This window comes from Brassica oleracea, chromosome C6, assembly GCF_000695525.1.
Source record: "Brassica oleracea var. oleracea cultivar TO1000 chromosome C6, BOL, whole genome shotgun sequence".
Taxonomy (NCBI): Eukaryota; Viridiplantae; Streptophyta; class Magnoliopsida; order Brassicales; family Brassicaceae; genus Brassica; species Brassica oleracea.
The window spans coordinates 24,974,539-24,983,873 of NC_027753.1; the positions used below are offsets into that span (position 1 = coordinate 24,974,539).

General features: G+C 37.2%; 4 protein-coding genes and 1 non-coding gene across 6 annotated transcripts; 2 read left to right on the top strand and 3 right to left on the bottom strand.

Moving 5' to 3' along the window:
• The first annotated feature begins 10 nt into the window (after positions 1–10).
• LOC106299547 lies at positions 11–950 on the top strand. The gene is made up of 2 exons (XM_013735623.1): positions 11–374; positions 506–950. The coding sequence occupies exon 2, from the start codon at positions 683–685 to the stop codon at positions 917–919; it is 237 nt and encodes a 78-aa protein (XP_013591077.1). The 5' UTR covers positions 11–374; positions 506–682; the 3' UTR covers positions 920–950.
• Positions 951–1,133: 183 nt separating this feature from the next.
• On the bottom strand, positions 1,134–1,206 carry TRNAR-CCG. Its single transcript has one exon. It is a non-coding gene; the product is annotated as a tRNA-Arg (tRNA).
• Positions 1,207–1,665: 459 nt separating this feature from the next.
• On the bottom strand, positions 1,666–4,642 carry LOC106296593 (thiosulfate/3-mercaptopyruvate sulfurtransferase 1, mitochondrial). 2 transcript variants are annotated; one of them, XM_013732764.1, is made up of 12 exons: positions 4,382–4,642; positions 3,995–4,174; positions 3,850–3,909; positions 3,688–3,750; positions 3,355–3,479; positions 3,087–3,249; positions 2,931–2,990; positions 2,691–2,749; positions 2,534–2,615; positions 2,343–2,409; positions 2,193–2,260; positions 1,666–2,073 (listed from the first exon to the last, which is right to left on the bottom strand). In XM_013732764.1, exons 1-12 carry the CDS (start codon positions 4,484–4,486, stop codon positions 1,966–1,968), a joined length of 1,140 nt encoding a protein of 379 aa, XP_013588218.1. In that variant the 5' UTR covers positions 4,487–4,642; the 3' UTR covers positions 1,666–1,965. The 2 variants fall into 2 exon arrangements, with proteins under 2 accessions (XP_013588218.1, XP_013588219.1); XM_013732765.1 differs by lacking the exons at positions 3,995–4,174; positions 4,382–4,642 and having other exon boundaries at positions 3,351–3,479; positions 3,850–3,902.
• Positions 4,643–4,772: 130 nt separating this feature from the next.
• Positions 4,773–7,083, top strand: LOC106298474 (proteasome subunit alpha type-2-A-like). Its single transcript, XM_013734610.1, has 12 exons — positions 4,773–4,867; positions 5,165–5,230; positions 5,314–5,390; positions 5,492–5,556; positions 5,679–5,725; positions 5,848–5,923; positions 6,097–6,164; positions 6,249–6,318; positions 6,413–6,498; positions 6,570–6,632; positions 6,712–6,777; positions 6,866–7,083. The coding sequence occupies exons 2-12, from the start codon at positions 5,190–5,192 to the stop codon at positions 6,912–6,914; spliced, it is 708 nt and encodes a 235-aa protein (XP_013590064.1). The 5' UTR covers positions 4,773–4,867; positions 5,165–5,189; the 3' UTR covers positions 6,915–7,083.
• Positions 7,084–7,507: 424 nt separating this feature from the next.
• LOC106299334 (myb-related protein Zm1-like) lies at positions 7,508–8,631 on the bottom strand. The gene is made up of 3 exons (XM_013735442.1): positions 8,489–8,631; positions 8,268–8,397; positions 7,508–8,185 (listed from the first exon to the last, which is right to left on the bottom strand). Exons 1-3 carry the CDS (start codon positions 8,625–8,627, stop codon positions 7,711–7,713), a joined length of 744 nt encoding a protein of 247 aa, XP_013590896.1. The 5' UTR covers positions 8,628–8,631; the 3' UTR covers positions 7,508–7,710.
• Between the last annotated feature and the right edge of the window lie 704 nt (positions 8,632–9,335).

Here is a 9,335-nt window from a genome sequence, read left to right on the forward strand (position 1 = left end):
TACACCATCCATTCCTCTTAAGTTATTATCAGCCATTAGATATAGGTTTCTGATTGTGTAAACCTGTGTAAGCTTATAAATAAGCATGATGGACGAAATTGTATCTCTCTAAGAGAGAGAGGGGGATTTCCCCTCCTCCTTCATCAATGAAAGGGTTTTGAAAACCAGAAACACAAATCTATTCTCTAGTCTTAATCTCTCAGTCTCTCAGTCTCTTAATCTCTGTTTCTAAGTCTCTTATACACTCAAAAACACTCTTATCAATCTCTGTTCTTAAATCACCATTAAAAGCTCTCATCTTGCTCAATTGGAGCTTATACACATTCACACACACAACCAGAGTAGTACTCTATAAAAACTCACAATCTTAATAGGTCCGTTTTTGCTCTCAAATTGTCAGCTTCCAATAAATTGTCTAAATCTAACACTAGAGTAGTTTCAAAATGTTCTTAAACAGTTGGATACTACAGAATCATCATAATACGTTTGTTCATGCGAATTGCAGGGTCCTTTTGGCTCTTACTTAAAGACACGTGACCAACAAGATAGGTCTAAACTTCTGAAAAAACTGACATGTGTAACATCACCTTGGCCAGCTGTTGAATTTCAAGAACAAGGGGTGAGGGTATATATATAACTTTAGTTTTGGTGGAGTCAAAAAAGAAGATAGAGAGCGTTAGAAATGTCTGGAGCGCAAGGAGCAGAGCCGATGGGATCAAAGAAGGCGACGACGTACGAGTCAGTGGAAGGAGGACAGAACAAGACAAAGCTTGATATAAGGTCAAAGGAAGACGAAGGTGGAATTCAAGTTGATAAGCACCAAGAAAAGGTCACCGATGCTGCTGGTCTAGGCGGACCTGTATTTGGCGCTGGTAAAGACGACAAGAAGCAGGATCTTGGTGTTACCGGCACTGGCTAGGTCTGTGGTTTTGAAATGTAGATTAATATGAATGCGTATACGTGGGGTGGGGTGGGGGGGGGGGTCTCATGACAATCAATAAAGTAATATCTCACTCTTGGCATCAAAAATAACATTAAACTTGTACATTACCTCTATATGTCGTTTAGAAAATGGACATGAAAGTTGATAGTTTCAAAAAACAAATCCATTGAAGACAGTAAAAAATTGATAACGACCACGGTGGGACTCGAACCCACAATCTCCCGCTCCGGAGGCGAGCGCCTTATCCATTAGGCCACGCGGTCAACTTGCTAAGCTCCTGTATCTTTTCTATTTGTATTAAAACATTTATCTCCATAATCTGTGTTGTACCATTTTCTTAACTTATAAGTTAGTAACATCAGTGCACAAAAAAAAAGAAAAAAATAGTAACATCAATGTCTCAACAATTACAACCTGCTGTGGTTTGCTAGTCCAATGGTTGATTGATGATTCATTAATCTTTTTAGACAGTAACTCTGGATTTCGAATTCCAGATTAACATATTCTACGCTAAATATAAATTTTTTTATAGGACAGCTTGCATGATGCAATGGATCTTTATAAACAGCTTTTTATAGGCAGCCTAAGTGTTAAGCGATGCAATTAGACGTAACAAGATAGTACTAATTCATTTAATGTAGTTTTTTCATAATTGTAACATCATATAAAAAAAATCTGCTAAAAAACTTGCGAGACAACTCTGGCACATGACACTAACAATCTCTTGCTGAACACCCATGCCTCAGTTTCTCATCTATTACCCATCTACTAATAAAAACCTTGTTCATAATTGTTTCATGAATCATGACCATTAACAATTTTCTGTTCGTTGATTTTATTCCAAAGACCATAATAAATCTTTGTCCCCCAAAGAAAAAAAATATATTCCAAGATATATAGACAAGAGTCCTCTTATACTCAAGGCAGATTTCAAACCAAGCTTAGATTCATCCTCAAGTTAAAAAACATCATCCGTGTTTGTGGCTTGTAATCTTGTTGCTAGCCTTTCACTTGAGGACTGTTCATGAAGAAGAATCCTCCCCTTCCATAGGCAAGTCTGGTTGTGTTGCCCATTCAGTCCACGAGCCATCGTAGACTGGCACATCAGTTTTTCCCACTCGGTGAAGCCCCTAACAAGAGAAAGCAACCAAGACAGATTAAGACTCTCCTGCACCGTTTATATATATATATATATATATATATATAATATAATCTCAAACAAAAGTGATGGATGAAGATAATTAATTACCATTGCCAGGATGCAAGCTGTCACGCCAGTGCCACACGAAGCCATAATAGGCTTGTCCAATGAGATCTCTGTAACAAAAAGCCTTGTGTAAGGACTGCTTTATAGAAAATAAGATTGTGAAACTCATTCTTCCAAGTGGAGATAGCATACCTTCTTGTTCAAACCGTTTCTTCAGGTCTTCTGCTGGTAACAATGTTTGAGAAGCAGAATCAAACAACTGCAGAAAGAATAAAGTTTACCACACATTAACTCCGAGGATAAGATGCAGCAGAGGAACTGAGGGAAGGAAACAAGTTCTCTAAAATTTGTCACATAACAATAAGAGTTTATTTACAGGTTACCTGAGGATAAGGGACACACTTGCTTCCAGGGATATGACCACTTCTTATTCCCTTACGGGGTTCTGGAGCCGTACCATCAAACCTACCAGTACAGTGATTATCGATTTAGCGAAAGCATTTCAGCAGAAACAAGTGATAGTTTTGCAAATCATAGTACCTGGCTTTGGAACGTGCGTCTACGTGTTGATATGTTTGATCCTCCATATTGTTCTTGACCTGTGAATTGACCAAAAACCAAGTATACAGATATACTCAATTAAAGCAGAAGTGGACTCTTAATCTGATCCATAAACAGGATATAGACACCAGTTAAAGAACTTGAAGCCGGGTCATCTTTAGGACTCTCTTAATGAAGATAACATCAGCACAAAGAGAAAACCGTTCAGAAAATGCCAACCTGATCAAGTGTCCACACTAGATGTGGCTGGAACTTGGTCTGAAAGGTTATTGGACTCACCTGAGGAAAAAAAGAGAAGAAGTCTATCTTCACTACTACAATCTCATTAATAATGCACAGCAAGAAAACATAGAAAACCATTTCCTGACTACTTACGGAATGTCCTTGATAGATTTTCTCTATAGCCTCACTTGCAGCACTGGCTTTCAAAATAGCATCACCTGATGCACTAGATTCAACATCATATCCTGAAGCACGCCATCTCGGTAGACCTCCATCGAGCACCCACACTTTGTCATGTCCAAAAACTCGGAACATCCTGTGTACAGTAAGTGAAAGGAGCACCCATCAATTGTAAAAATATCTGAGAAAAGGATACTAGACAAACCAAAGGAATTTAAAAGACAAACTGGATCCAACTCACCACCATACACGAGCTGCACTAAAGACACCCTTTGCATCATAAACAACCACTCCATCTTTGTTCTCAATTCCAAGAGCAGAGCAACCAGCAGCAAAAGCTTCCTCAGACGGCAACATATGTGGCAACTGTATCAAGAAATAGATATTTTCATACTATTATTTAGATGGTGTCCTTTAAATCACACACAGAAACTCACAAGCAACACGTAATAAGTATAATAAGAATATATCCCACAAAATGGAAATGATGTTAACAGCAAAGAGTCGAGATTCTTTTCAAATGTTGAGTTGAGAACACAGATCTTCAGTAAAAGGAGAGCACAGTGACTCTTACACTTGTCGATCGATCTGATATTCCATCCAAATCGAAGAAGAGAGCACCAGGAATATGAGCAACCTGTAGAGGAGAGATTCGTTTCTTTACTATAGAACGAATATAGCTCAAACAACAGTAGAATCAAGAGCATATCAATAACCTATTTACTCAAATGATCACCTGATATTCTTGGATGGGATTCCTCTGCTCATCTGGCATGTACCATGACGCATCCAAAACCTGAGCACAGAACAAAAAACAGGTCAAACTAAAGTATGCCAAACAAAGTTTTGAAGAAAACCAAATGGGACAAAAGGGGAGCCACCTTCAAATCAGGCTCTCTAAGATTAGAATGGAGCCAATCGACAGAAACAACAGGCTCATTAGTTGGTACAGATGATGAAGTCGAGAAGCCTGCTCTTGCCCCAATTCCAGCAGAAGCCATAGCTCGAGCTGATCTATAAGCTGTAGAGTAAGAGCCTAACTGAGAGAAGAGCCCTCTCCTCTGCAATTATCATCATCACAACACACACAAAGAAAAAAAGAGTCAAACTTTTATAAACAGAGAATCTCATTCCCTAGGTTCCGATACAAAGACGCAGATCTCATCAACAACAAAGTCTAAACCTTTATGAAAGCACCAAACCCCCCACTAGACCCACTGTGATCTCCTAAACCGATGATCGAGAATGAGGATTGGATTAGGACTTACAGTAAGAAAGGAGGCGAGATTAAGGGTCTTTTGAGGGAGAAGAGACGGAGTGATCAAGCGGTGGCTTGCAGCTAGAAAAGTTCTGGAGAAAAGAGTCGAAGCCATGATGTCACCGTTACAATGCAACTAAAGCAAAAGATGGGTTTGATTTGAAAAAGACTCCAACTTTATTGATCCACTCCAGGTAAAGAAGAGAACCCAGCAAGTTTTACTACTCTAGCTGCCGCCACGGACCGGTCTGGAACAGAGGACACGACTTGGGTCATTTTGTAATTATTACTGAGAAGCCAGAGCCTGTAGTGTAAATAGTATTTTGGTCCGAAAGTAGAAATAGACATAAATATTGGACCATTTTGTAAATTAAACAAGCGACGTCGTATGCTTAACTTTTCTTTTTCTTTAAGAAACCGAAGCTTTATTTCTTCTCCTCTTCGTTCATCTCTCTCTCTCCTTCGTCTACTCTGTTGTTCGATCTGTATATCAAAGGTATGATATTTATATGCATTTTGATTTAAAGTTGATTCCTTTGTTAAACCCATATTGAGAATTGGAACCTATCTTTGGTTGGGTTAAGCCTTGTTCAGATTCAATCGCTTCAGTGTAGTAATTTCGTTTGACTCTGCGTTTATAGTAACTGGGTTTATGTTGATGAACATGAGTGTGTGGATCGTTGGATGTTCTGTGGGTTTAAGTTTAGCAGATTCAGCACTTCCCATGGTGTTCCAAGTTTGTGTTTTTCTATCCAGAAGATTTGTTAAGAAGAATGATTTTGCCTTTTTGCAGGTTTTTGAGCTAAGCTTAAGGTGCAATGGGAGACAGTCAGTACTCGTTTTCTCTCACTACCTTCAGGTACGAACTTGTTTATCTTTCAAACGCATCTCCTTCGAGCATTTAGATTGGGGGGTTAATCAGTGTTGTGGTTATGATAACAGTCCATCAGGGAAGCTGGTTCAGATAGAGCATGCTCTAACAGCTGTTGGATCAGGCCAGACATCTTTGGGAATCAAAGGTTTGTTGTTGTCAATGATGAATGTCCTGATGGAATTCTATATAAAGAGATTCTAAGGAACGTTATTGTTTTGTTATCACGACTGTGGTTTCATTTTGCAGCTTCAAACGGAGTTGTCATTGCAACAGAAAAGAAACTTCCTTCTATTCTGGTTGATGAAGAATCTGTAAGTTTGATGACAACATGTTTCTTTCAAGTTTTATAGCAATTAGATCGTTTTCCTTTCTACCCTTGCTTGTTGAACTTTAGTAGGTTGTAACTAATGTTAACCAAATGTCTCTACTTCAGGTTCAGAAGATTCAGCATTTGACTCCCAACATTGGAGTTGTTTACAGGTTCTTCTTCTCCTCAGCTCTTTAATTGAAAATTGGATTTTTATTACTTAGTATCTCTCATAATTAAGTTGCCTTTTCCTTAGTTCATATCAAAGCTAACTTTGATATTTCATTCTGTGAAGTGGTATGGGTCCTGATTTCCGAGTTCTTGTGCGAAAGAGTAGGAAGCAGGCTGAGCAATATAACCGTCTGTACAAAGTAATGTTTAACATCTCTATTCTTATCTTACTTTTCTTGGAGTATAATAATACATGTATGATGAACCTTCACTCCTTGTTGGATTGATGACTCCAGTTAACATAAACTGTTGCTTATTCGTAGTTTTCAACTTCTAATGTTTTTTTTTTCTTTTTTTTTTTGATTTGTTACAGGAACCCATCCCCGTTACTCAACTTGTAAGAGAAACTGCAACTGTGATGCAAGAGTTCACTCAATCAGGGTAACTATATGGTTACTTCCTCCCATACGCTCAACAAGAGTTACTTGTCAGCTTCAACTTTTGATTTCCTCCTTCTCTTAATAGTGGTGTTAGGCCGTTTGGAGTTTCTCTACTAGTGGCTGGGTATGATGACAAAGGTCCACAGCTCTATCAGGTATGTAGTAGTAACATTAAAGATGTATATAACCATTATAACCGCTTATGTAAATAAAAACATCTTATTACAGAATTTCTTTTTTTTTCACTAGGTGGATCCGTCTGGCTCTTATTTCTCATGGAAAGCTTCTGCCATGGGAAAGAATGTTTCAAATGCTAAGACATTTCTTGAGAAGAGGTAAATAACATTTTTAACTGTTTGTGTATGATCTTGGAAGCATGTCATGTCATCTTAGTCTCTCTTATCAGGTACACTGAAGATATGGAACTTGATGATGCCATTCACACTGCCATTTTAACTTTGAAGGAAGGGTGAGAGTTCTTACCAAGTCCTGTTTTTTTTCAGAGTTTTGACAGAACTTAACATCTTTCTTTCTCGTCTGTTTCACAGTTTCGAGGGAGAAATCTCTAGCAAAAACATTGAGATTGGCAAGATTGGTGCTGACAAAATTTTCAGGTAATGTTTCAATACTCCAAACGAATAGAATCAAAGACAGTTTTGTTATTGCCATCAATGTTCTGAAAAAAGAGGCTGTTATGTGCAGGGTACTAACACCTGCTGAGATTGACGATTACTTGGCTGAAGTAGAGTAAACTTTCACTTGCCCGTCCGTGCAGCTTAGCCCGCTTTGAATCCTAATGCTATCTTTTTCTTTTCTCTGACTGGTTGCACAAACTTGGTTGTTATTGCTTCTGTAAAACTTTTGGAACTTGTTAAGACTCTAGACCCAATTTTAGAATCTGTTTTCTTTTCATTTATTTATGTTCATAATGTCATGCACACAAATTACTTGAGCCAAAACTTGGAAGTTTTTGTCTCCATTGGATTTCAAGAAACATTCCGGAGAGATGAATCATTATGGAGATTAGCTTCTTTATTCAGTAATGATTTGGTACAAAGTTGATAGAAGTGATGGCATGGGGACAGGGACGTTGCTTGAGTAGTTGAAAAATGCATATGCGTTTACTTGTTATTCAACAAAGCTAGCTGGTGGATTGTTGTTAGATGATGGAGAATGATTATCAAGCTCACCAAATACTCTTCTACAAATAACTTTGAATACCAAAAGTTTCAACATTAAGCATCATCTTTGAAGATGGTTTAGTGTCAGAGCTTTTAGTATAGTATATTCTTTGACCAGCTAGCTATATATGTATCATCTACACACTTGAAAATGCCAAGAAGTCAACTGATATACATTTTGTATATTACCAACTTTCCTTCAAGTATTGATATCCAGGATAATAATTTAAGAATATGCCTTAAACCATATAGTAAAATCATAATTTGGATTTGTTAATGTATCATGAGCTCGTAGGTCTTCAAGAGTGATGATGATGATGATTCTTCTTGTGTTCCATGTTTATGCTGTTGATTATCAGCTTCTTCTTACTCTAGTTCGCTTTCCATGTGCTTGAACCATTTCTTGACTTCATCTTCATCAGACTCTTGTTCTGCTCTGAACTCATTTGCACCAGATTGTTGAAGTGAGTTTGAACTATCTAAGAAACTCCATATGTCAGGATCTGAGTCAAAAGGAATCTCTAGAAGATCTGGTTTGTCTACCTCTTGAATAATGTCATTAAACACGCTATACTTAAACAAGAGGCCTATCTTTGGATCATCTTCCTGGTTTGAGTTGTAGGAACCACCAGAAGACACTGAAGTAGTAAAGTCTTGAGAGGTCTTTTTGTTCAAACAACCTTCTGCTTGAGACTTATCTTCTTTCCCACAAGAAACAGAATTACTTGAACAAGGCGAGGTTTCTGAGCTCTGAACAAGTCTTTTCTTTAGACGAGTATGCCACACATTCTTGATCTCGTTATCTGTTCTTCCTGGAAGTTGAGAAGCGATTCTTGACCACCTTATCAAAAATGCACAAAACCAATGTCAATATCAAATCACTTTTTTGGTCCAACACAAGAAGCATGCATATAGTTATTTACTTGTTTCCATAGTTCTGGTGAAGCTTTATGATTGTTTCTTCCTCCTCTGCAGTGAAGTTACCTCGCTTCACATCTGGTCGAAGGTAGTTGATCCACCTTAGACGACAACTCTTTCCACATCTTAGTAGACCTTCGTTATTTTGCATCTTTATTCAGAAGCATATTAAGAAAAGCCATTCAATAGGCTTTGCTTTGATCATGATCAGAAAGCAACAACATACCAGATTGTTTGGGAAGAGATCTCCAGTTCTCATGACCAAACTTTTGGATGAAAGAGATGAGTTTCAAGTCTTCTTCAGGGCTCCATGGACCTCTCTTCACTTTGGTCTTGTCACAACAAGGTGCTCTTCCCTTCCCCATTCCCTCTCTCTCCCTCTCCTTCTATGTGTATATATTTTATATATACAATCAGGATCAATTTTGAGATTTACTTTTACCAAATAGAATTTGTTGTGTTGTTTATATAAATGAGAGGCAAGAGTGTGATCTTGACATCAGAAAGATAAATGAAAATAAATGGATTTGATAAATGTCAAATCAGATTTGTTGATTGTTATTATTTGGTAGAATTCCATTTTCTCATTTTTACTTGATTTGGCATCTACATGATGCATGCAACTTATCTTTTCTTTTAATAGCGACTAGATTTTGACCCGCGCTTTTAAAGCGCGGGATTGTTTCATTTAAAAATATTATATTTTATAAGATATATTTTTATATGAAAAATATATAATGTGTTTTGTGTATATGTGTAGTAGTTGTTTTACATGTTTAGGATGATCATAATTGAGATATAAAGTTTGTAGTATATAATCTGATGCTAATTTATAATATCTATATTTAGAAATGAGAAGTTTTGAAAGCCATAGAATGATTTTGTTACCGTTTTACGTGTTACATACACCAATATGAAAATTATGACATGCTTGTGAAAATGAATCCGACATAATATATGAGTTCATAAATATTGTTTTGAGATATATAGGTCGTTAGTAAAAACACTTACATTCTCATTAGTTATGATGAATTCCATGGTTTCGCCTGATAAGGAAGTATTTTGTTTTCAAG

Coding starts and splice junctions, on each gene's coding strand:
- LOC106296593 (XM_013732764.1), bottom strand. CDS start 4,486: ATGGCTTCGACTCTTTTCTCCAGAACTTTTCTAGCTGCAAGCCACCGC. Junction 2,616..2,690: donor GACGCACGTTCCAAAGCCAG/GTACTATGATTT, acceptor CTGTACTGGTAG/GTTTGATGGTACGGCTCCAG. Junction 2,410..2,533: donor AGTGTGTCCCTTATCCTCAG/GTAACCTGTAAA, acceptor TTCTTTCTGCAG/TTGTTTGATTCTGCTTCTCA.
- LOC106299547 (XM_013735623.1), top strand. CDS start 683: ATGTCTGGAGCGCAAGGAGCAGAGCCGATGGGATCAAAGAAGGCGACG.
- LOC106299334 (XM_013735442.1), bottom strand. CDS start 8,627: ATGGGGAAGGGAAGAGCACCTTGTTGTGACAAGACCAAAGTGAAGAGA. Junction 8,398..8,488: donor ATCTCTTCCCAAACAATCTG/GTATGTTGTTGC, acceptor AAAATAACGAAG/GTCTACTAAGATGTGGAAAG. Junction 8,186..8,267: donor CACCAGAACTATGGAAACAA/GTAAATAACTAT, acceptor ATTTTTGATAAG/GTGGTCAAGAATCGCTTCTC.
- LOC106298474 (XM_013734610.1), top strand. CDS start 5,190: ATGGGAGACAGTCAGTACTCGTTTTCTCTCACTACCTTCAG. Junction 5,557..5,678: donor TTCTGGTTGATGAAGAATCT/GTAAGTTTGATG, acceptor TCTCTACTTCAG/GTTCAGAAGATTCAGCATTT. Junction 6,319..6,412: donor AAGGTCCACAGCTCTATCAG/GTATGTAGTAGT, acceptor TTTTTTCACTAG/GTGGATCCGTCTGGCTCTTA.